This window comes from Trichomycterus rosablanca, chromosome 5 (assembly GCF_030014385.1).
Source record: "Trichomycterus rosablanca isolate fTriRos1 chromosome 5, fTriRos1.hap1, whole genome shotgun sequence".
NCBI lineage: Eukaryota > Metazoa > Chordata > Actinopteri > Siluriformes > Trichomycteridae > Trichomycterus > Trichomycterus rosablanca.
Window position 1 is genome coordinate 35,125,150 of NC_085992.1, and position 27,203 is coordinate 35,152,352.

The following is a 27,203-nucleotide window of genomic DNA, read 5'->3' on the forward strand; positions in this document are numbered from 1 at the left end:
GTCAGCACACAGGCCGAGTGTCTACCGGACATGATTGGCTATGTCAGAGGGGCGGTGGGATGCCCTAAGCCCTGCAATGGATTGGCACCCTGTTCAGGGTATTTCTACCTTATGTCCAGTGTTTCCCGTGAAACCGGCTACACCACAGCCCTGACCATGATAAAGAGGCTGATGAAAATGAAATTAAATCACTTAACCTATTCAAACCATAAACGGGAAAGCTGTTTGGATGCGGACTGCATGTAGTCATCATGAGACACTCTGCTTGTGGACACGCATGCTTGTGGACATGCATGTAAAAAATTGTTCTGGCATTTTTCTTTGTTACTGCGCTACATCGCAATATTAGGGCGGTTTAGCTGTCCCCCCCCCCCACCCCCAATGAAACACAGTATAGTTGATGTAAAACTCAGTGTTATGTTTAATATTATGTGTGGTTGCTATGAGGTGGTCAGTTAACAGTCAACAGTTAATTGGCACATAATGAAAGAGCTATAAATAAGCCAAACAAGGGAGTAACAAACAGGCAAGAACAGAGGAAATTAGAATGCAAGCAATTACTTTTTCATGTGTTGTTTATAATATATTAAAACAATGTTTTTATAATGTGTGATTGCGACACCTGATGCTTTCTGTGAAGTTCATTTTCTTGCCTAAAACATGTTTTCAAAGCTATGAAACAAATTTGTGCTGGTACAGAAATCCATATTATGTACACCCTGGTTTTACCATTAAGCATATGTGCAATTACAATATCATGATGCACATATTTTGTCCTTATTGTAATTGAAAATAGATTAAAAGATTAAACTTTTTTAAAAGGTTAAACTCTAGCTATCATCCACACTTAGTTAAGTTTTGTAGATAGTAGGTAGCACTGTGGCATCACAGCAAAAAAGTCCTGGGTTTGATTCCCCGGTGGAGCAGTCCAGGTCCTTTCTGTGTAGAGTTTGCATGTTTTGCTCCAGGAACTCCGGTTTCCTCCCACAGACGAAAGACATGCAAGTAAGGTGAATGGAGATACAAACTTGTCAGTGGGTGTGTTCAAAAACCTAGGGAGCTCTCTACATAGACAGCATTTTACGTCATCCTACGCACGCTCCCGATAAGTACTTAAATGCTCCCTACTATACCTTAGAATGCTTCCTACTAATCTGAATCGGAATCTGAATGGTATTTCGACAGAATAATGAGGGATCATCTGATGCTGTATTAGCGATGAAGGCAGTCCCAGCATTCAGTGCAGCACAACTTTTCTCACAAAAAAAAAAAAACAACATGGTGGACATATGCGGAGCAACGAACAAAGTTATTTTCAAATGTAATTAAGTTAACATTGATTTTTAATTTGTATACACGTGCCCAAGTGTCATTTATTTGCAAATTCGGGCTTGTCAGCGAATTTAACTGTTTTCGGTACACAGAGGAAGATGTTAGTTGACATGCTAGTGACATCCCATTGGTTTGAATGGCATGAGGCTGTGTTAGCTTAGTAAGCAAAAACTGATGGAATCTACAGTATATAAAAATAAAATTAATATTTATTTATCTGCTTAAAAGCACTATAAATGTTATAAATAGGCATACATTTTATTCAGTTAGTTTACGAGGGTCGGTAACTCGTTAGCAGCCGTAGGTATTTGAACAGCCAATGTGTCTAAGCAGTGCGTTCGAATAAACCTGCCTTACTAAGTCGATGACTTATTAGAATCCTCTCTACTTAGGCACCTGCCTATGTAGGCAGTAAGACAGCAAGGCAGCTCCCAGTGACTTTGTTCAACATTAAAACTTTAACTATTGAATCTTGTTTAACTAGTAATTACCTGTCCTGTCATGAATGTGACCAAAGTGTCTAAAACATGACGTTACAATCCTTATAAAATAAATAAATCTGTTTATCTTTAAGTCATTGCAGAACTGACATTGCTCATGAAACCATGCGCATGTTCTAAAGGCAAAACAAAGGTTTCTTCTTTATCTCTTGCATGAAAGTGCACAAATATGGAGAGGCCTGGATGTCAAGAGCCCAGAGGCGCATGTTTAGTTTGAAAACACGTGTTGAGAGCAAACCTCTCCAAGGCCTTGCTTGATCAGTCCTTACAGGGCAATGATCCAAAGCGGGGTGTGTTTGAGCTCTCAGTTTGCTTACACTGTACGGTGTAGAACAGTTCTGACGTTGGTTTCCAGCATACTTCACTTTGAAAAGATTCATTGTTTTGATGGCGGAACCTGCGGATCTGACTGCACATGAACTGTTCAGCATGTTCTTTAAGCACTGGTGATAAGATTATATGCATGCAAATGAAAACAGAGCAGTTACATTACCCTGTCTTACTATCATTCATTTTTGATCCACCCATACATTATGCTTTTGGGCCATTGTTTTCACTACCCTATTGCACCTCCTCCTGATGTGTGTATTCTTTATTTATGTGAAGCGTTCATTAATCAGTTCATGTTTCTTAACAATTTATTCAGTGTCAAAACAGCATCAGATGGCACTCAGAGTCTGTTCTTCTTTTCCCTGCCTCATTTAATAACTTAATTTAATCACTCTGTGTGCTTACATAAGAGTTGTAGAAAGAAAAGAATTACTTTAATTACATACTGTATATAAGCACGTCGAACTATTGCTAATCTGGTGCTAATTTACAATAAAACATACTGACGAAAAAATCAGATAGGTTCATCTGCGCGAATCTGTATTCTAAACTACTGCAGATTTCTAACATTTCTAAATCTCATTTTTACAGCTTTAAACAAAGCCATAAGTAAGAAAGAAAACACATATAATACAGTATATTTTTAGAGCATGTTAAGGAGATATAACTGAATTTTGAGAAAGAGAAGCACATCTAGGATGCAAAGGTCATTTGAGTGGGTTTTACAAGGTTGCATGTGGGTTCCTACTGATATGTGTAATTAGTTTAGCTAAAATAAAAGCTGCAAAGCACCCTGCAGATACTAGAAGCATTTCTGCTTTTTCCTTTTCTCCTTCTACCAAGCTGAAACACACACACACACACACACACAGACACACACACACACACACACACAGACACACTCACACAGACACACTCACACATTGATTCTTCATATTGAATCAATTTAGAAATTAAAAACAAAATGTGTCATTAATGTTACAGATTGCACTTAATGGTAACTGAATAATAGTTATATGCATGTGTGGGTGGCCATGTTGGGCTTTATTAAATGTGGAAAATGCAGTATAATTATTATAAAGCCAAAACATTATTTACTTTAAAAAACCTGCAACAAGTACTGAGAGTTGCAGCTGTAGAATAGAACAGAATGTCTTTATATATATATATATATATATATATATATATACAGTGTATCACAAAAGTGAGTACACCCCTCACATTTCTGCAAATATTTCATTATATCTTTTCATGGGACAACACTATAGACATGAAACTTGGATATAACTTAGAGTAGTCAGTGTACAGCTTGTATAGCAGTGTAGATTTACTGTCTTCTGAAAATAACTCAACACACAGCCATTAATGTCTAAATAGCTGGCAACATAAGTGAGTACACCCCACAGTGAACATGTCCAAATTGTGCCCAAATGTGTCGTTGTCCCTCCCTGGTGTCATGTGTCAAGGTCCCAGGTGTAAATGGGGAGCAGGGCTGTTAAATTTGGTGTTTTGGGTACAATTCTCTCATACTGGCCACTGGATATTCAACATGGCACCTCATGGCAAATAACTCTCTGAGGATGTGAGAAATAGAATTGTTGCTCTCCACAAAGATGGCCTGGGCTATAAGAAGATTGCTAACACCCTGAAACTGAGCTACAGCATGGTGGCCAAGGTCATACAGCGGTTTTCCAGGACAGGTTCCACTCGGAACAGGCTTCGCCAGGGTCGACCAAAGAAGTTGAGTCCACGTGTTCGGCGTCATATCCAGAGGTTGGCTTTAAAAAATAGACACATGAGTGCTGCCAGCATTGCTGCAGAGGTTGAAGACGTGGGAGGTCAGCCTGTCAGCTCTCAGACCATACGCCGCACACTGCATCAACTCGGTCTGCATGGTCGTCATCCCAGAGGGAAGCTGACGCACAAGAAAGCCAGCAAACAGTTTGCTGAAAACAAGCAGTCCAAGAACATGGATTACTGGAATGCCCTGTGGTCTGACGAGACCAAGATAAACTTGTTTGGCTCAGATGGTGTCCAGCATGTGTGGCGGCGCCCTGGTGAGAAGTACCAAGACAACTGTATCTTGCCTACAGTCAAGCATGGTGGTGGTAGCATCATGGTCTTGGGCTGCATGAGTGCTGCTGGCACTGGGGAGCTGCAGTTCATTGAGGGAAACATGAATTCCAACATGTACTGTGACATTCTGAAACAGAGCATGATCCCCTCCCTTCGAAAACTGGGCCTCATGGCAGTTTTCCAACAGGATAACGACCCCAAACACAACCTTCAAGATGACAACTACCTTGCTGAGGAAGCTGAAGGTAAAGGTGATGGACTAAACCCAATTGAGCACCTGTGGCGCATCCTCAAGTGGAAGGTGGAGGAGTTCAAGGTGTCTAACATCCACCAGCTCCGTGATGTCATCATGGAGGAGTGGAAGAGGATTCCAGTAGCAACCTGTGCAGCTCTGGTGAATTCCATGCCCAGGAGGGTTAAGGCAGTGCTGGATAATAATGGTGGTCACACAAAATATTGACACTTTGGGCACAATTTGGACATGTTCACTGTGGGGTGTACTCACTTATGTTGCCAGCCATTTAGACATTAATGGCTGTGTGTTGAGTTATTTTCAGAAGACAGTAAATCTACACTGCTATACAAGTTGTACACTGACTACTCTAAGTTATATCCAAGTTTTATTTTTATAGTGTTGTCCCATGAAAATATATAATGAAATATTTGCAGAAATGTGAGGGGTGTACTCACTTTTGTGATACAGTGTATCACAAAAGTGAGTACACCCCTCACATTTCTGCAGATATTTAAGTATATCTTTTCATGGGACAACACTGACAAAATGACACTTTGACACAATGAAAAGTAGTCTGTGTGCAGCTTATATAACAGTGTAAATTTATTCTTCCCTCAAAATAACTCAATATACAGCCATTAATGTCTAAACCACCGGCAACAAAAGTGAGTACACCCCTAAGAGACTACACCCCTAAATGTCCAAATTGAGCACTGCTTGTCATTTTCCCTCCAAAATGTCATGTGATTTGTTAGTGTTACTAGGTCTCAGGTGTGCATAGGGAGCAGGTGTGTTCAATTTAGTAGTACAGCTCTCACATTCTCTCATACTGGTCACTGAAAGTTCCAACATGGCACCTCATGGCAAAGAACTCTCTGAGGATCTTAAAAGACGAATTGTTGCGCTACATGAAGATGGCCAAGGCTACAAGAAGATTGCCAACACCCTGAAACTGAGCTGCAGCACAGTGGCCAAGATCATCCAGCGTTTTAAAAGAGCAGGGTCCACTCAGAACAGACCTCGCGTTGGTCGTCCAAAGAAGCTGAGTGCACGTGCTCAGCGTCACATCCAACTGCTGTCTTTGAAAGATAGGCGCAGGAGTGCTGTCAGCATTGCTGCAGAGATTGAAAAGGTGGGGGGTCAGCCTGTCAGTGCTCAGACCATACGCTGCACACTACATCAAATTGGTCTGCATGGCTGTCACCCCAGAAGGAAGCCTCTTCTGAAGTCTCTACACAAGAAAGCCCGCAAACAGTTTGCTGAAGACATGTCAACAAAGGACATGGATTACTGGAACCATGTCCTATGGTCTGATGAGACCAAGATTAATTTGTTTGGTTCAGATGGTCTCAAGCATGTGTGACGGCAATCAGGTGAGGAGTACAAAGATAAGTGTGTCATGCCTACAGTCAAGCATGGTGGTGGGAATGCCATGGTCTGGGGCTGCATGAGTGCGGCAGGTGTTGGGGAGTTACATTTCATTGAGGGACACATGAACTCCAATATGTACTGTGAAATACTAAGCAGAGCATGATCCCCTCCCTCCGGAAACTGGGTCGCAGGGCAGTGTTCCAGCATGATAATGACCCCAAACACACCTCTAAGACGACCACTGCTTTATTGAAGAGGCTGAGGGTAAAGGTGATGGACTGGCCAAGCATGTCTCCAGACCTAAACCCAATAGAACATCTTTGGGGCATCCTCAAGCGGAAGGTGGAGGAGCGCAAAGTCTCGAATATCCGCCAGCTCCGTGATGTCGTCATGGAGGAGTGGAAAAGCATTCCAGTGGCAACCTGTGAAGCTCTGGTAAACTCCATGCCCAGGAGAGTTAAGGCAGTTCTGGGAAATAATGGTGGCCACACAAAATATTGACACTTCAGGAACTTTCACTTAGGGGTGTACTCACTTTTGTTGCTGGTGGTTTAGACATTAATGGCTGTATATTGAGTTATTTTGAGGGAAGAATAAATTTACACTGTTATATAAGCTGCACACAGACTACTTTTCATTGTGTCAAAGTGTCATTTTGTCAGTGTTGTCTCATGAAAAAATATACTTAAATATCTGCAGAAATGTGAGGGGTGTACTCACTTTTGTGATACACTGTATATATATATACACAGGGTGTGTGTCTCCATACACAGTGCTGCACTGCACTCGTCAAAGTGTAGGTGATGAGATGCATACGGCTGCTGCCCATGTGTCGGAGGGGCATGGGTTAGCTTCATTCTCCTTAATCAGAGTGGGGATTGGCATTGGTGGAAAGGAAGCATGACGCAATAGGGCAATTGGACGCACTAAAAGGGAGAAGAAGGGGAAAAAATGCATAAAAACAAAATGTATTAAAAAATGTAGGAAATGTAGTTAGCTATCTGGCTTTTTACTAACATAGTTATACTCTAAACTATTGAGGAGTATGGAATGAAGTATACTGTTTTTAGAGAAGAAATCACGACTATTCCAGCAGTAGTGGATCCCAGCAGTAGTGACAATACAAGACAATACAAGGGTTAAACCACTACGTCTGCTAAGTGAGTAAATAAACGGTCCGAGTGTAATGTCAGAGTGAACACTGTGTTCTCTCTTTTCTGGTCCTCATCAGACCTTCACAGATGTTTACTCAGTAAACATTCCTTTGCGACAGCACACGCTTTATGCGCTCTGACGCGTTCTCTCGCTCATTCAGTCTCACTGTGTCAGATTTACATTGTGGCTGATATGAAGTGTAAAAGCATTTGTTAGCTATTCATTTGGTTGAATATGTATTATTCAGTTTCTTTCTTCAACACAGACACACACACACGCGTACACATTGACCACATTTGCTCGCAGCTGCCCATGCATAGACAAATTCAGTCATGTCTTGGCCCTTGTTGTGGTTTGTAGACAGGCAGGGCAGTTATGTGCATGTGGATGAATGGATAGTTCCATTTAAAACCACAAATAAACAATTGAACAAGCTGCTCTGTAAAGATTGTAATCACTTTACAATCATTTGTCATCGTATTATTAGCTATTTTGTTTTATATGTCTCAGCTTTATAGTGTTTGACTGTAGAGACATGGATGACAAGGGTTTACAATGTTTTATAATAAACTAATAATACAGTTTAATTGGACTACAAATCATGCTTACACACCGCTGTCAAGAACAATGACTTGTCAGAAAATCTCACCTGTTGTAACATTCTGGTAACAATTTGCAGTCTGGCCGCAAGCTCAGTTCTCTTCAGTTGCTCACCAGTCTTACAGAGCCGGCATGTGTTTGTGAATTCGTTCCTGAAGCTTGCACTTGCAGGTTCAGAAGCTATACAAATATTTTTAATAATCAGTGCAGTCAGTGCATTTTATTGGGTACACATATCTTGTATGCTTCTCACTGTCCATTTTATCAGCTCCACTTATCATATAGAAGCACTTTGTAGTTCTACAATTACTGACTGTAGTCCATCTGATTCTCTGCATGCTTTGTTAGCCCCCTGTCATGCTGTTCTTCAATGGTCAGGACCCCTACAGGACCACTACAGAGCAGGTATTATTTGGGTGGTGGGTCATTCTCAGCACTGCAATGACACTGACATGGTGGTGGTGTGTTAGTGTGTGTTGTGCTGTTATGAGTGGATAAGACACAGCAGCGCTGCTGGAGTTTTTAAACACCTCACTGTCACTGCTGGACTATGAAATAGTCCACCAACCAAAAATATATCAAGCCAACAGCGCCCCATGGGCAGCGTCCTGTGACCACTGAAGGTCTTGAAGATGACCAACTCAAACAGCAGCAATAGATGAGCGATTGTCTCTGACTTTACATCTACAAGGTGGACCAACTAGGTAGGAGTGTCTAATAGCGTGGACAGTGAGTGGACACGGTATTTAAAAACTCCAGCAGCACTGCTGTGTCTGATCCACTCATACTAGCACAACACACACTAACACACCACCACCATGTCAGTGTCACTGCAGTGCTGAGAATGATCCACCACCCAAATAATATCTGCTCTGTAGTGGTCCTGTGGGGGTCCTGACCATTGAAGAACAGGGTGAAAGGGGGCTAACAAAGCATGCAGAGAAACAGATGGACTACAGTCAGTAATTGTAGAACTACAAAGCGCTTCTATATGGTAAAATGGACAGCAAGTGTAAAAACAAGGTGGTTTTAATGTTATGGCTGATCGGTGTATATTATTTTAAGCTACATATTCCTTACAGATGAACTTTGTGTTGCATCCCTTTATTAGTTGTAAGCTTTATATGTTTGGTTGGAGAACTGACTTTGCCAATGATTAGTTTAAAAATCCAATGTCATCACCATGCTGCTGTCATTACAGAGTCGTGAATAATCCATCACCCAAATAACATAATAAAACATAAGAAATGTCTTCTTTATACAGGAGTAAAGAAGGATTTAAACACAAATAACTACAACTTCTAAAAGTACATTTTTTTGTGTATGAATAGCAGGCTTTGCCCCAACAGCTTATCAGCGATATGCAAGGTGAAGAAACACTAGATAAATCGGTTGTGCATCAATTAAATGAACAATACTAAGGAAGATACAGTGTACCTTCTATCTCTCATTTTGCATACTTAAGTACTGAATCAGATAAGGTTAGGTTCTGACTGATTATAGAGAATGCGATCAAAGCTGGTTTGTACACTGATCAGCCATAACATTAAAACCACCTCCTTGTTTCTACACTCACTGTCCATTTTATCATAGAAGCACTTTGTAGTTCTACAATTACTGACTGTAGTTCATCTGTTTCTCTACATACTTTTTTGCCTGCTTTCACCCTGTTCTTCAATGGTCAGGACCCCTACAGGACCACTACAGAGCAGGTATTATTTAGGTGGTGGATCCAGCGCTGCTGGAGTTTTTAAATACCGTGTCCACTCACTGTCCACTCTTATTAGACACTGTGGTCACAGGACGCTGCCCACAGGGCGCTGTTGGCTGGATGTATTTGGTTGGTGGACTATTCTCAGTCCAGCAGTGACAGTGAGGTGTTTAAAAACTCCAGCAGCGCTGCTGTGTCTGATCCACTCATACCAGCACAACACACACTAACACACCACCACCATGTCAGTGTCACTGCAGTGCTGAGAATGATCCACCACCTAAATAATACCTACTCTGTAGTGGTCCTGGAAGAGTCCTGACCATTGAAGAACAGCATGAAAGGGGGCTAACAAAGCATGCAGAGAAACAGATGGACTACAGTCAGTAATTGTAGAACTACAAAAGGCTTCTATATGGTAAGTGGAGCTGATAAAATGGACAGTGAGTGTAGAAACATGGCAGTGGTTTTAATGTTATGGCTGATTAGTGTGTGTTTGTATACAAACTGACAAATTTAGAGCGTTCCATCAAACATATCAAAGAGTTTTATGTAAACAAGACTTTATATTTAATGAAAACAGTGTAACATAGTGAACATGGCAGTAAAGTAGAAGAGTAAGATTAAAGTAAACACTGAGCAGAACCAGTTCAATATTTACAATGTAAATTATAAATAGTAGCCAATAGCAAACAGTTTATTAGAAGCGTTATATGCTAATAATAATGAATAATGATGCAGTCCGTATGTTAAAGCTCTTCCTGACAACATGACTTAGTATCAGATTATAGGCAGAGTACTTTTATACTTTGACATAATGCAATATATTTACATCAGTTTTGAAATCAAATAATAATATAATAATATTTGTTTATATAGCACTTTTCAAGCGCTTAACAAATGACAGCAACAAACTAAAATTTCATACATACACAATTACATTTAAATAAAAAAAATGTAAAAGTAAAATAACATTACAAACCTTGCAAAAAAAAAAATGCACAATAGATCCGTCGTTTAAGATTTAGATAACAGAACAGCAGGACTCTTTCTTTAAATGAGCTGGCGCATGAGCACTGAGGTTGGGCAAGGGGTGAGTCATAAATTGGCTGTCTGAACTCTCTCTTTCTATTCAAATCAATCATCAGCTGTTGAAAATTTAAATGCAAATGACCTTTTTGTCCTTCAGCATTAATTGAACTATGACTGTCGTTATCGTTTAACTGATTAGTTATTAACATCCCTAGTTACAAGTACACTTTACTTTAAAAGTTAATCAAGTCATAAATAATCAATGTATAATGTGGCTGCCAGTTTATTTTGATTAATTGAATACTTACACTGCTATGGAAGGATGGATACTACAGTCATATTACTTTGGCAAATACATTGCTGTTAACATGTTAGCAGTGCTAATGCATTGTGGATTCTGAAAGTAGTGCTGGATGCTGGATAAGAATCCTGCATTATAATTTGTATATTTAAATACTGTTTGTTTCTGTGCTGTTAGTGGTAGCTAGCTTATTTGTCTTCATGCTCCCACATAAATGGAGGAGCTGTAAAGCTGATTTCAATTGATCATTTTTTTATTTTAAGTTTTTGAAGAATTACAACGCTTGCAGAAAGAGGCAGTAGCGGCTCCTGCCAAATCTCTTAGGGGGGGCAATTGTTGCGATGATGGCCAAGGTGACCCGTTTAAGGGGTAAATTAATGCTTAAATAATTAACATCTGTCAGTTTGCCCTCACAAATAACTTTGAACATGGAGAGAGACCAGCTTTACCATCAATCATAAAATTAAGTAAAGCCTTCACACTAACAATTTAAAATGTAAATCCCACCAAATTGCTTGTATGTGGGATTTACATCAGAGTGTATTGGGTCTTTAATGCCAAACTGACATCTTTAATCTGCAAGTGTACTTGGCACAAAGTCCGGGCATTCCTGTACTGTAATGTCTTGGGTTTTAAGTGTAAAAGGAACTTTAGTCATGGTTCTGTTTACCTTGATGCCAGCATACCCCACGGTGATGAGAACAAGGTTCTTTTTAGGTTCCTATGAGAAATTCAATAAGATGACTAGAGGCTTGGGATTTGGGAACCGTGTGATATATTCCCCTTCTCAGACAGGAAATAAAGAAGTAGGCAATACTTTCAGAGAGTCTTCAAATCTGGTTTTACCTCATCTATTCTCTGACTAACGTTGGAATAACACAGGGGTGAACTTTGTACTGCATGTTGGAGATCGCCTTGCTGACTCACTAACGGACGTGCTGATTAATTTTTGCCTGTGTGTGACGCTGTTCATGTGTGTGGGTGCGTGTGTTTGTATACGTGTTTCTGTGTGGGGGAAGATTTATTGCCGGTCTCTGGCTGGAAGAGAAACGATATAGTCGTTTTTTTTTTTTTAAACCTGTAAATTTACAATGGGCTAAATACATTATACAGGGTGGACAAACGTCAAATAAAAAACGCTCTTGACCAATTTACATTTATATACACCGATCAGCCATAACATTAAAACCACCTCCTGGTTTCTACACTCGCTGTCCATTTTATCAGCTCCACTTACCATTTAGAAGCGCTTTGTAGTTCTACAATTACTGACTGTAGTCCATCTGTTTCTCTACATACCTTTTTAGCCTTCTTTCACCCTGTTCTTCTATGGTCAGAACCCCCACAGGACCACCACAGCATAGGCATTATTCAGGTGGTGGATCATTCTCAGCACTGCAGTGACAATGACATGGTGGTGGTGTGTTAGTGTGTGTTGTGCTGGTATGAGTGGATCAGACACAGCAATGCTGATGAAGTTTTTAACTACCGTGTCCACTCATTGTCCACTCTATTACCTATCCTACCTAGTTGGTCTAACTTGTAAATGTAAAGTCAGAGACGATCACTCATCTATTGCTGCTGTTTGAGTTGGTCATCTTCTGGACCTTCATCAGTGGTCACAGGACGCTGCCCACGGGATGCTGTTGACTGGATGTTTTTGGTTGGTGGACTATTCTCAGTCCAGCAGTGACAGTGAGGCACACTAACACACCACCACCATGTCAGTGTCACTGCAGTGCTGAGAATGATCCACCACCCAAATAATACCTACTCTGTAGTGGTAGGGAGAGTCCTGACCATTGAAGAACAGCATGAAAGGGGGCTAACAAAGCATGCACAGAAACAGATGGACTACAGTCAGTAATTGTACAACTACAAAGTGCTTCTATATGGTAAGTGGAGCTGATAAAATAGACAGTGAGTGTAGAAACAAGGAGGTGGCCATGATGTTATGCCTGATCAGTGTATATATAACTGCCCAGATCATTTACATTAGTTGGTTCCCAATTACCAGCTTGTATTAGCTTCAAAAAATCTCTTTGACTTAGCATTTTGATGTGTGTTTTTGAAGCAACATGAGGCAAAAAGAGTTTTAAAAAAAGGCAAATAGTAGAAACTAACAGTGGGAATTGCTTAAACAATGTAAAACAATTAGTCTAATATAATACAGTATTGTGGAGTTTCTCAAAACTATAATATATGGTGGTGCTGTTGGTGTACGAAGCACAAAACTTGGGCACAAAACCCTAGATAATTGGAAAAAAAAGTATAACCACCCAAAATTCCCCATATTTTCTGAATCTGGACATATTTTTTTTGCCGAAGGATTGCTTTGCCTAGACTCTTACGCTATCCCACCACCACTCCAGGGTCAAATTTCAGCTGTGCTATCAGCTGACCAGGCATCTACACAGATGTAATCAGCCTTCCCCCACTCACTTAGACACAAGTCCTGCAATAGATAGGCATTCTGTCCAGGGTATTTCTGCCTTGCACCCAGAGTTTAATGGTGAAATCCCTAACCCTGGTCATGTTATAAATAGATTTCCACCACCTTTATCTATAAAATAAAACTGTAGCCATTTCTTTTTAGCAATGCTTCATCAGGCAACCACAACCTATTTGAATAAAGCAGTTAGGGAATGGGTAAAGCTGTTATGGGGTCCTATTATTTCCTTGACCTTATTAATTTGATATGGGTTTTTATTGTTTTGTCCAACAGGTGCACTTCCACTTTCACTAAAGCAGTTTACTTAGATGTAAAGCAAATAATTATTTTAATTTTATTAATTAATTAATTTATATTAATTATTGTCAGAGGAATCTGATAGGAGCTTGTGTGGAGTGATACAACAGTAACACTGTCATCAGTCATAAAGCACCATAGTTGCTCCTTGTCAAAGCTGCTAATTCCCCTCTGTTACTCCCTGACTTTGTTTAACATTCGTCTCTCTCCTGTTGATGGAAGGTTATTATATTATTGCTAAAGCATTGTGTGATCTGTACTTACCCCCCATGCTCTTTGTGCTAGAGACAGCCATACAGGAGAAGAGGGATGTGCAGCATGTTTCGTCAATACCTGTTGCCATGTGGTTCAGCTTGAACACTATCAATGGGAAAACACTTGCACATTTTTATTTTTGTGTATTAATTAGGCATACTTTACCAGATTAAACAGCATTTCATTTTCAGTACTCTGAAAAACTGGTAGCTTAAAAGCATCTACACCAATCAGGCATTACATTATGATCACCTTCCTAATATTGTGTTGGTCCCCCTTTTGCTGCCAAAACAGTCCTGACCCGTCGAAGCATGGACTCCACTAGACCCTGAAGGTATGCTGTGGTATCTGGCACCAAGATGTTTGCAGCAGATCCTTTAACTCCTGTAAGTTGTGAGGTGGGGCCTCCATGGATCGGACTTGTTTGTCCAGCACATCACACAGATGCTCGATTGGATTGAGATCTGGGGAATTTGGAGGCCAAGTCAACACCTTAAACTCGTTGTTGTGCTCCTCAAACCATTCCTGAACCATTTTTGCTTTGTGGCAGGGTGCATTATCCTGCTGAAAGAGACCACAGCCATCAGGGAATACCGTTTCCATGAAAGAGTGTACATGGTCTGCAACAATGCTTAGGTAGGTGGTACATGTCAAAGTAACATCCACCTGGATGGCAGGACCCAAGGTTTCCCAGCAGAACATTGCCCAAAGCATCACACTGCCTCCGCTGGCTTGCCTTCTTCCCATAGTGCATCCTGGTGCCATGTGTTCACCAGGTAAGCTTCGCACATGCACCCGGCCATCCATGTGATGTAAAAGAAAATGTGATTCATCAGACCAGGCCACCTTCTTCCATTGCTATGTGGTCCACTTCCGATGCTCATGTTCCCATTGTTGGTGCTTTCAGCGGTGGACAGGGGTCAGCATGGGCACCCTGACCAGTCTGCGGTTAGACAGCCCCATACGCAACAAACTGCGATGCAGTGTGTATTCTGACACCTTTCTATCAGAACCAGCATTAACTTCTTTAGCAATTCGAGCTACAGTAGCTCATCTGTTGGATCGGACCACACACACCAAAAGGGCTGCAGTTTTGGAGATACTCTGACCCAGTCGTCTAGCCATGTCAAACTCGCTCAAATCCTTACGCTTGCCCAACTTTCCTGTCTCTAACACATCAGCTTTGAGGATAAAATGTTCACTTGCTGCCTAATATATCCCACCCACTAACAGGTGCTGTGATGAAGAGATAATCAGTTTTGCTCACTTCACCTGTCAGTGGTCATAATGTTATGCCTGATCGGTGTATATTGGCAACACATATTGATGTTCTGACAGATACCAAGAATATCCATGTGAACACAGCTTTAACACACATTTTAGCCAGATACTGCAAATTCTTTACACTCTAGGGCAATTTGCTATATATTTTGTACAAATGTTTAAATTCAGGGTCTTTTTTTTATTTTGTGACAGTTTAAAAAAAGAAAAAGCTACTCAGCAACACCAGTGACCTATGTCCTTGTTGTCACTCCAGTCTTTGTTAAACCATGTTTGCGTCACCGTCCGACCACTTATTACTTTGGGTGAGTCAGCTGAAGTAATAATCAAGCAGTATGTAGCAACACTGACTCTGTGCAATGCCATTTCTAAATACTGGTGATAAAATATCTTTGAGACTGAATATTTCAGTGATCGTAAATTATTCATTTAATTTCTGTAATGATGCAAAATGCACTGGCCTTTTTCAGTGCTATGATGTGTCATGTCAGTGATTCATGTTTTGGCAAGCTGACCGCTTGTGACTCATGTCCAAAATCAACCCAAATTCTCAAAAAATAAACTGGTAAATGCACATCTTATATATGTATGCCTTTAAATCTTTGGTACAGTGATCAATGGAAAGCAGATCCTTAATCAATTTTAAGTAATACTTCTAGAATGTTTATATTTATTTATGTTTATGTTTTACACACTTTGGCTACATTCATGACAGAAATCTTGTTACACAAGATTCATCAGTTCACAAGTTTGATGTAAAACACACTTGCATGTATTTGGGCTGTGAGAGGACACCAGAGCTCCCGGAAGAAAACCCACGCAGACACGGGGAGAACATGCAAACTCCACACAAAAAGGACCTGGACCGCCCCAACTGGGGATCGAACCCAGGACCTTCTTGCTGTGAGGCAACAGTGCTACCACTTGTCCCTGGAGGGCACAAACTAATTTGCCTCTGACCCTTGTGTGTTTTAGAACTTTCAGGCTCCAGGCCCTTCAGTGGCTCCGCTCTTAACTACAGTACCCTGTTGCTGGAGGATGAGGCTGGTTTGCTATATGTGGGAGCGAGAGGAGCACTTTATGCCTTGCAGGCTTCCAATATTTCAAGCTCTGGCCACACTGTGAGTACTCAACTGACCTGTTAAATACACAGACATCAACTAGGAGATCATCTGTATGAAACCATGACGTAGTTTCGTTTATAAAAAAGTCACAAGAAAAGTTGTTAAACCTCCTGTATTAAACTACTTAAAAGTTACACAGTTATCAGTTAAAAACTTATGTTAACCCTTTCCTTGTTCAGATTGACTGGGAGGCACCAAAAGACCAGAAGCAGCTCTGCCTAAACAAAGGAAGAGATAACAAGGTCAGCGAATTTAGTTTGACACTTTAGTTTGTGTAGACAATTTTACATCTTTGTTTTACTGACATTTATTTTCTATTACAGACAGAATGTTTTAACCACATTCGATTTCTGCAGAGATTTAACAGCACCCACCTATATACTTGTGGAACTCATGCATTTAGCCCACTCTGTGCATATATTGTAAGTACTTATTGTACTCACTTGTTTGTTTATTGTCCAAGCTGCCTCTAAAACCGATTTGTATTTCGGTGACCATCAACAGACCCTGGCCATTAATTATTGGAACATCCTTGCTCTATGTTTACATTACTTGACCAGCCTCACTAGCTATCAGGGTTGCCCAAATAAAGACACAGTTGGGGCATTTTATGATGGTCCTGGTTTGTTTTTAATATGTAGTTCCTCTCAATTTATATAACTCTCTCCCCCTAGGTTTAGCATGTTTTTTTTGAAGAATAAAGCCACCATGTCTTTTTCAAACTGTATCTCGTGCACCAATATAAAGCAGCTGAATGCACTCTGAGGAGAGCACTAACAGTCTTTTTAACAGTGGACATTAGCTACCAGACAACCACAAAGCAAAGCCAGTTACTTTACAGCTTTGGATTCCAGAAGCTCAAACTTGGTCCATCTGGTGTCTACAATGTGATTTATAAGTCAATATTAAGTTTGACATCTTGTAGTTGACCACTTAAGGATTTGTTTTATATTCTTTAAAAGACAAATATATTTTCTGTCTTAAATTAAAGATACAATAAGCAGACTGGAACTTAACACAGTATAAACAGCCATAAAAAGACAGTTGTACTAAGCAGTTGTAGCTTAGTGGTTAAGGTACTGGACTAATAAGCAAAAAGTTGCTGGTTCAAACCCCACCACTGCCACGTTGCCACTGTTGAGCCCTTGAGCAAGGCCCTTAACACTGAATTGCTCAAACTGTATAGTGTAAGTCGCTTTGGACAAAAGTGTCTGCTGGAAATATAAAAATAAATGTAAAAAGATACAAATGTGTTAAACATGGTGGTAAAATCCAAACAAACAAATAAACTTTGTTTCTCATCAAGGACATATTTTCAACATTGTGCTCATTAAGTCTTTCATTTTTTGTGATGTGTGTATTTTTAGCTTGAGCAATATGCTTATTTTATTATTGATATTATTATTTTATTATTGTTTTTAGAATAGTAGAGATTTTAAGATCTCCTCCGAGTTTGAGGAGGGCCGGGAGAGGTGCCCTTATGACCCTGCTAAAGGCTACACTGGACTGCTTATTGGTAAGGCTGTAATTAGCAGACCAGACTTTATTTTGTAAATGTTATAGGAAATTGCTCATGCTTGAATAGCTGTAGAATGTTAGAGCCTTAACAAAAGTAGTATTACCCTAATACATTTTAAGTCAAAGGAAAGCAGATCAATGACGTCAATGTGTATATGTGGCTGTACACGTGTCGGTAGAGGCGTGTACAGCGACATGCTCTCCTTGGATCAGTGGCGGCTGCTGGTCTTTCAAACAGGGGAAGCTCATTGTCGGCTTACATCATAAAATTTGTCAATTGATTTATATATAAATTGTGCCCTCCGTTCCTTTTCAAGAAAATGGCCTGAAATGGGATGCAGTTTGTCTTTCGACTTTACTCGCAAAATCCGCGATGGGACTGAAGCTCTAAGTGATAGCTGTCAATCAAAACGGGATTCAGCCTTTCGACTGATCCTCCAATCATCTTGCAGAAGCTCAGCATCCAGACCCGCCCACAGCTCCATTCACCCCCAGAGACGCTCAGCGTCCGGGGGCGGGACAAAATCGTGGCATTTATCCAATGACCGACGAGTTTCGAAGCAATGAAAAAAAACCCTCCCATGCAGCCCCATTGAAGTGAAGAGACGCTCAGGTTCTACGGGCAAAAGCATTGACGCTACGTGAATGTATGAGAAGCTCGAGTCAGGGATTTGTGATAAGTAGCTGATTCTGAACAAACTCGTCTTTGAGATGAACGTGTTCTAACGCATTTGTAGTCAATGAAATGTTAACACAACTGTACATATTTGACCATTTAATTTTTTACATTTTAGGGGAAGCTGAGCTTCCCTTGCAGTCTTAGAGAAATCGCCACTGCCTTGGATGCAATCTGGTATCTCTCAGCAGCGGAAGACAAAATTAAGTGTGCTAAATCAGTAGGAAAATAGGGAGAAAATGCATTTAAAAAAACTGTGGTTAAAAGAGGTGATAAATCTCAGCTAATCGGTGCATACATGAATATTTAAGGAAATGTAATGCAGTGTCTAGCATGATATTATAAAGTCTAGTATTTCTAAAAGTACCATGAAATGTCAGGTTTTCTTTAACATCTATTTTTGGCATCTACTTATTTAGTCAATATACTTGGATAGTTGTGTAATTTATTGCTCAGTGCAGCCTTTTTGCCACCAGATTAAAGCTGTTTTGTCTTGTAGATGGGCAAATGTACACAGCTTCTCAATATGAATTCTGGAGTACACCTGATATTCGAAGGAACTCACCAAACCCCACGCTGAGAACGGAGGAGGCACCTACTCGCTGGCTTTATGGTCTGTCTTCTGTCTTTTCTAAATCTGCTTTGCAGTTATTGCTGTATCAGTATACAGCTTGGTTATGGTCATGTGTATTAAACTATGCAATTTACTTCATGTTTTAGAAATAAAATTATTATGCAGTGTTTTTTTCTCTAGTGGCTCAGTATAAATCTCCATCTCTGCTCCGAAAGTGCTAAATTTTGAACCGTTTGTTGTCTGGTCCTGCGCAGATGCTGATTTTGTGGGCTCTGCGCTGCTGAAGGAGAGTGTGAATAGCTCAGTGGGAGATGATGATAAGATATATTTCTTCTTCACGGAGAAGAGTCAGGAATACAGCCCGTCCTTCAGTTACAGCAGGGTGGCTCGAGTGGCCCGTGTGTGTAAGGTATGACACTACCCGTACATGTTCTTAGTATTTTTGTTCAACCTGACAAAAACATGAATCAGTAATTTACTTCAAATTCTGTTGAATTTTAATTTAGGAGCTGTTTCAGTTTACACAATATCTGCACATAATTGACAAGGTTTTGATGATGTTAAAATCCACAGTTTGTTTTGATTTTACTCCTGTATGCACAGACATGGCTGGAATTCAAAGTAATTAGCACTGTGCTGTTGTAGGTCATGCAGTATACAACCCCTGGCAAAAATTATGGAATCACCACTCTTGGAAGATGTTCTGTCAATTGTTTAATTTTGTAGAAAAAAAATAAATCACAGACATGCCACAAAACTATAATTTTTCAAAATGTCAACCTTCTGGCATTAAGAAACAATAAAAAAAAGAAACAAATATAATAGTTGTGGTCAGTCACAATTGCTTTTTTTAGATCAAGTAGAGGAAAAAAATATGGAATCACTGAAATCTGAGGAAAAAATTATGGAATCACTCTGTAATTTGCAGTTTAAAAACAAAACATCTGCAGCAGATTAGATTTGCTAATTATTCTTCAGTTTAAAAAGAGTGCTTACACCTCGGAGAGCTGTTGCACAAAGCAGATTGTCATGAATCATGGTTCCAACACAAGATATGTCAGTTGAAACAAATGAGAGGATTATAAAACTCCTTCAAGAAGATAAATCATTGTGGAATGTCGCAAAAGATGTTGGTTGTTCCCAGTAAGCTGTGTTTAAAATCTGGACCAAGTACAAACAAAATGGGAAGGTTGTAAAAGGGAAGTATACTGGTAGACCAAGACATCAAAGCATCAAGATAGAAAACTTAAAGCAATATGTCTTGAAAACAGAAAATGCACAACAAAACAAATGAGAAACAAGTGGCCGGAAAGTGGAGTCAATGTCTGTGACTGAACTGTAAGAAATCACCTAAAAGAAATGGGATTTACATACAGAAAAGCCAAACAAAAGCCATCATTAACACCTAAAAAGAAAAGAACAAGGTTAAAGTAGGCTAAAGAAAAGCAATCGTGGACTGTGGGTGACTGGATAAAAGTGATCTTCAGTGATGAATCGCGAATCTGCATTGGGCAAGGTGATGATGCTGGAACTTTTGTTTGGTGTCTGTCCAATGAAACTTATGAAGATAACTGCCTAAAGAAAACATGTTAATTTCCACAGTTGTTGATGATATGGGCCTGCATGTCGGGTAAAGGCACAGGGGAGATGGTCTTCAATAAATGCCAAAGTCCACATTGAAATTTTGGACGCTTTTCTTATTCCATCAGTTGAAAGGATGTTTGGTGATGATGACTTCATTTTTCAAGATGATAATGCATCTTGCCATAGGGCAAAGGACGTGAAAACTTTCCTTCAAGAAAACATATAATGTCAATGGCATGGCCTGGAAATAGTCCGGATCTCAATCCATTTGAAAATCTCTGGTGGAAATTGAAGAAAATGGTCAATGACAAGGTTTCAACCTGCAAAGCTGATCTGGCAACAGCAAGAGACAGTTGAAGGCAGATTGATGAAGAATACTGTTTGTCATTAGTTAACTCCATGCCTCAGAGAGTTTAAACCATTATAAAAGCCAGAGGTGGTGCAACAAAGTAATAATGGTGCAGTGTTTTCTAATGATTCCATAATTTTTTCCTCAGATTTGAGTGATTCCATATTTTTTTCCTCTACTTGATCTAAAAAAAAGCAATTGTGACTGACCACAACTATTATATTTGTTTCTTTTTTTATTGTTTCTTAATGCCAGAGGGTTGACAGTTTGAGAAATGATAGTTTTGTGGCATGTCTGTGATTTATTTTTTTTCTACAAAATTAAACAATTGAAAGAACATCTTCCAAGAGTGGTGATTCCATAATTTTTGCCAGGGGTTGTAGTATACCATGAAGGCACTGACACCAGCCAAACAATTTAAGGAAATGTAGGTACCTTTCAACAGCTAAGAAACCTATGTAGCTTTACTAATTCATACCATTTGTATCGTGATGTCATGATGTAAACTCACACTGGCCATGTATCAAGTAGCTTTAAAACCCCTTGATGTAAGCACTGTGTTAACTTAGTAAAAGGGAGGACTTATCAGGGGTGTGAAAGAATGTTGGAACAGTGCTTATAAGTTCAGAGCAACACAACAGCACAGTGTGGATTCACATATGCATACCATCCTCTAAATCAAATCTTCCACGTCAACTCCCAAATAAATGTCTAAATTCTGTACATTTTGATATTTGTTTACATGCATCAACATTGTGATTCAGGCATTAATAATGATTTAAATAGTTTAATTTATCTGATATTTCAAGTTTTCAGGTCAGTTAACTAGACATCAAGGCATATTGGCATACCTCTAAAGCACCTTAACCTATTAAGATCAGAGTCTGTGAAATGAAGTTGGTAAATAGACACTCATGAGAATACTGCAATAGAAATCGATGTGGCCTATAGCACACACAGTAAATTTCTCAGTGATGATCCATGTGTAGTGGGCTGTGTGGATTCTGGGCGGACTTGTAATCTTTCTGTGCCAGTCCACACAGCAGGACCACTTTAATGAGGAGATTATCCTTCATTATCGGAATACTAGCAGCAAAATACACTGCAAACACAGACACTTTATATAATTAAATTACCCTAATACCAATCATCTCTAGACAGTTTTTGGGGGAACAAAATAAAGCCAATACAACATACTTCTGTGTTTTTCTTGGTTATTTAATTTGTTTTTATTTAGATCATCTAATATTTAGATCATTACCTCCTAATAAGAATAATGTGCTTTATTTGTTCCCAGAGGATTACAGTACTTTATTTTCCATTATTAAACTTTTATTTGGCACATAAATGGTGTGCAAGTTTAACTTCTCATTATTGCAGATTCCAGTTGAACAAAAATCTGCAGTATTTGAAAGCAATAACCTTTTTTCAGATATGGAAATGATTTTGATAAATAGATGGAAGCTTTGTTGAGTATCTCCTCCATTTATTTTCACATGCAGATGTTTCCCCTGTCCTTATAATGTATTTTGTTATAGCCCGAGGTGTTAGGCCTGTCTCAGCACATTGGCCCAGGGAGAAAACATATGCCGAGGCACTTCATGTAGGACCCAATAAAAACTGTCCTTCCCTGGGGAAGCAGGATGTAAATTAAATTTGCTTTATCTCTGACAGAAAGTACAATATCCCTATTTAGTAAGGAAAAACACAGAATCTAATTCAGTTTAACGTGTATATTGTTCCATTACAAATGCTGTGCATTTGACCTCAGTCTAAGTTTTCTTTAACTCAGTCCTATCATTATGTGATAGGAGGATTCAGCGAGTCTTTGGAATTAAACCCAACAAATGTGCACAAAGACAAGAAACATGTTTGGCGTGAGTTGTCAGCCAGCCAGTTATTTCTACAATTGATGTAATTCTATAGGAGTTATGATATTATGTAATAAAAGAACCTATTTAGATTTTTATGTGGTAGTAGCATGCCTAACTGCACCTCTTGTTAAACCTTTCCTATCTTACAGCCAGGCCTGGATCAAAATGCCATTGCAATCTTCAGCCTGTGGGTGAAATTTCCTACACATTTATTCATAGGCCGTTGCTGCTGGTCCATACCAATCAATAATGCAAATTACTTCTATGGAAGTGTGTTCTCCCTGTAGCTATTTATAGGCTGCCTTTAGGTAGTTTATTGGGATTTCTATTGGCAGGTGTAACATTTTTATTTTATTAATGCTGGGTAATATAAACATTTTAGCTCAACCTCTTTTTCAGTTAACCCACTCTATTTAAAGCTTTATTTTTGTTTGTGATTACTTCCATGTAAAAGTTCTAAATCTAAAGATTGCAAACCTCACTACCAACATCTCAAGCTTAGTAGGACCAAAAAAGCAATGCACAACGTAGATATATTTAAAAAACTGCTGTAGCAAGATGCCTAATAAAAGAACAGATGGAATGCCTTTAAAATATAATTAACATTTTATATTTACTATGAGATTGTTTAATTGCAAGCTGGTTCTATTAGTTTTATTTTGCCCTCTTGTCATTGCTCCTTTGTTACAGAGTGACAGAGGAGGTCTCCTGACCTTGCAGAAAAAGTGGACATCTTTTCTCAAGGCGCGCCTGGTGTGTTCTATTCCTGATTATGAGTTTCACTTTAACGTTCTGCGCAGCATGTTTGTCCTGGAAGGCCCCAGGACTGAGGACACCATGCTCTACGGCATCTTTGGCCTTGAATGGTAAGTAATATACATACTTATTTGGGAGCACTGTTACATTTAATTGGGTTTCAATTTATAATGGAATGTAAAGCAACCCCTGCATGCACTCTTGATTGCCTGCCTGATTGGAGGCATGATTGCTTTTCGTTTAGACACATTTTTTTGATCTGATTGAATAGACAAGACTGCACAAATAGATGCTAGTCATTCTGATTCCTGTTGCATTTATTTGGATGTAGAATTGTCAATAACATCCATTAGTGTTTGATAATGAGAGCTGGGCTAATAACAATGTGTGCTGTGAGAACTAGGATGGATGAAGTGAAGTCTCAGCTTGTTCAGAATCTCGTATATCTTTTTGGCCATGATTTTCAAGCTTACTTTACTCAAGCTGAAGCTCTGCTAGCATAATCCTAGGAAAGTGATGACAGGTTTTCTGGCACCCAGATGTGTGTCATATTTTATTCATAAGCAGGTCAGTTTCACTGTGAGGTTGTATCAGGGAGAATCATTGAAACTCTGCATCTCTTCAAATATTACTGTGCTAACTTTCAAACTGTGCATAGTGCTTTTGGTGCATTGTGTGTTATGGAACCTAATGCTCACTTTATTGGGTTTGATGTTGTACATTAGCAGAACATTTTACCAATTAACCTGTTTAGTTTTGGAACCAACAGGACTTAATGGTAGTGCAATGATAAGTAGAGGCAAAACCACTGAATACCAATGGAAAGATCACTGTTTTCTGGTTGTCCACAGTTCAGTAATATAAGTACCTAGCCATGTTGTTTTGTGTGCATGTGTTAACAAAGGTTTTCTAATATTTGGAACACACATTTTCCTTTGCTGGCTGATCTTTCTGCATTTTTGCTGTGATTAGAAGAAGTTCTGTAGCTTCTGGCCATAGTTACTTTTGACCCTTATTTTTAGACCAGTTAAAATGTCTAATGTGCCACACCATCAGTTTCAGCATTTTAATTTAACCAGTGTCCTTTCACCATACCAAACGTCTGTCATTATTGCTTTCACCCCTTTTACACAGTCCTATTTTTGTTGGTGCTCCTCTTGACATGTTTTGCTTGCAGCCTAAAATAAAGTTTTATGCTGCTTTCATCCAGATGTGCAAAATATTAACACTGTATAAAATGGTCATGCAGTTGGTGGATGCAACCATTTTCTTGGGGGTTGTTCCACCGGGGACTCAAAACCGGCAGTAATAAAACTACCAGTCTTATGTAACCTGTAATAAGTTGGCTAAATATATTCTTACACTCTAGTGTCCATTTTTATCTGATATAAACTTTATATATATTTACACCGATCAGACATAACATTATGACCACCATCCTAATATTGTGTTGGCCCTCCTTTTGCTGCCCCACAAGCAACAAACTGTGATGCACTGTGTATTCTGACACCTTTCTATCAGAACCAGCATTGACTTCTTCAGCAATTCGAGCTACAGTAGCTCGTCTGCTGGATCGGACCACACGGGCCAGCCTTCGCTCCCCACGTGCATCAATGAGCCTTGGCCACCCATGACCCTGTCACCGGTTTACCACTGTTCTTTTCTTGGACCACTTTTGATAGATACTGACCACTGCAGACCAGGAACACCCCACAAGAGCTGCAGTTTTGGAGATGTTTTAACCCAGTCGTCTAGCCATCACAATCTGGCCCTTGTCAAACTCGCTCAAATCCTTACGCTTGCCCATTTTTCCTGCTTCTAACACATCAACTTTGAGGATAAAATGTTCACTTGCTGCCTAATATATCCCACCTACTAACAGGTGCCGTGTTGAAGAGATAATCAGTGTTATTCACTTCACCTGTCAGTGGTCATAATGTTATGCCTGGTTGGTGTATATGTAGTGGAAAGAAACTGTAAAATCCTAAATTAATTTTTTGACTACACAGGGTGCTTCTGCTGCAGCAAAAAACGTTTAAATTTTGTAGTGCATGGACGTAGACAGACAAAAAATTGCACATAAAAACCCAAACTGTTCACAAATTGTTGTTCTTTTCAGATTTTAAATATGTTGTTAAAATCTTTTATTTGGATTACAGTTTTGGCATCATGTATTTTTCTATTTAAATAAATAGGCAGCCCAGAGATTATGCAGAGATGGCTTTTGAGTGGATAGACTAAAAGGACAAAAGACAGAATTTTCCATGTAATTTGACCTGCCACATGGAACAGGAGTATTTAGATTTAAGCCTTTAAAGGCTTAGTAGTTGTAATGTCGCATAAAATTAAGTGAAAATTAAGTGAAAATGATAGGGCCTGTAAATTGTATGGCCAATCATAAACAAAGTATATCCAAGCACTTTAACTGAGCATTATGTTTTGTTGTTGTTGCCATTATAATTAAAATCTTCTTTGTTGGATAATTAGAACTAGAACCTCAAGTTTTTTGGTTCCTGTTAGGCTAGTTTTGTTATGAATGACTCAGTAGTACACTTAATAGTTTCACCTTTAGGTCAGGCTACACAGCCTGTAAACAAAATGTGCGCTTTTGATTTAATACGAAAACATGTGATGCAATGTATTGCCTCATGATATTCTGTCATATGATTGATCGTAGTTTGTAGGCAGAGGTGAAATTTGACGTGACAACTACAAGGATGTGTAAAGAAAAGTTCATGCAATAAGCTGTAAACCATGATGGAACCTGCTGGTAGAGTTCGGCTTTGTTTTGGTGGCCACATGCATTGAACTTGAAGTGTCTGCACATGTGTTTTGTTCATTGACTCTGCGTTGTTGTACTGGTGTGGTTTCGCTGGAAAAAAGAAAGCACAGATTTTTAAATGAAAGTCATCTTTTTTCCCCAGTCTTATTAGTTTTTTACTGTCTGTGTCATTGCCATCTTTCTTTCCTTTGTATGTTTCCTCTTTCAGCTGTTCGTCACTGGTAATAAATGCTTCTCTTTTCCTTTCTTTGTTTTTACCCCTTTTCCTTTCCACTTGTCAAAAGAATGTACTGCAGCTCCTGATGAGTTTTGTCTCTGTCCTGCTCTTTCTCGCCCCCTTCCTTCTACATCCCCTCACATCTATTGGACACTTTTTGATACATCTGCAATCTATTTTCATGTTGCTATGGTTACACTGTGGGCTCATGTGCCAGCATGCCAAGACCTTGAGAAACAAAGAGATCAGCCAAGGCTCAGAGGCAGAGAAAGCCTCTTCAGCTGTGGAAGCAAGCATACTGCAAACTATCAGTCCGGCATTGATCGAATACTTTATATATATATATATATATATATATATATATATATATATATATATATATATATATATATATATATATATATATATATATATATATATAATATATATAAATATATATATATAAACAAACAATTTCTACAGCCAACTCTCTGCAAACAACTTATTTAAACATGGACAAAATACACTGTCTTTGCACTCTGCACTGGGTCAGTTTAGAGGGGAGGGGAGCAAGTTTTTAATTTAGAATCTTACTGTCGAGTTCACATTTTCTTTCTGTCATTCCTGACCAGATTGTCAGTCGCTGATGCTGAAAAGCATCTTAACATGATAATACCACCATCAGATTTTATAGTAAGAATAGCGTTGCCTGGCTAATGTGCCTTGTTTGATTTGTTACAAAACTCACCACAAGACCACAATACCTGTCGCTTTATTAGGGAGTCTTTTAAGTCTTTCTCCCTTTTATTGTTCTATAAAGCCCATTTGTTTTTCAGTCACTG

General features: G+C 39.3%; 1 protein-coding gene across 1 annotated transcript in view; it reads left to right on the forward strand.

The window, feature by feature from the left end:
* Nucleotides 1–27,203, forward strand: part of sema4ga (sema domain, immunoglobulin domain (Ig), transmembrane domain (TM) and short cytoplasmic domain, (semaphorin) 4Ga) — a 58,206-nt gene that overhangs the window by 20,176 nt on the left and 10,827 nt on the right. Inside the window, exons 3-9 of the mRNA XM_062996069.1 lie at nucleotides 15,904–16,049; nucleotides 16,232–16,294; nucleotides 16,376–16,474; nucleotides 17,475–17,568; nucleotides 18,746–18,859; nucleotides 19,075–19,229; nucleotides 23,318–23,493. Of these exons, the coding sequence (XP_062852139.1) occupies nucleotides 15,904–16,049; nucleotides 16,232–16,294; nucleotides 16,376–16,474; nucleotides 17,475–17,568; nucleotides 18,746–18,859; nucleotides 19,075–19,229; nucleotides 23,318–23,493 (847 nt within the window). The remainder of the gene's footprint in view (nucleotides 1–15,903; nucleotides 16,050–16,231; nucleotides 16,295–16,375; nucleotides 16,475–17,474; nucleotides 17,569–18,745; nucleotides 18,860–19,074; nucleotides 19,230–23,317; nucleotides 23,494–27,203) is intronic.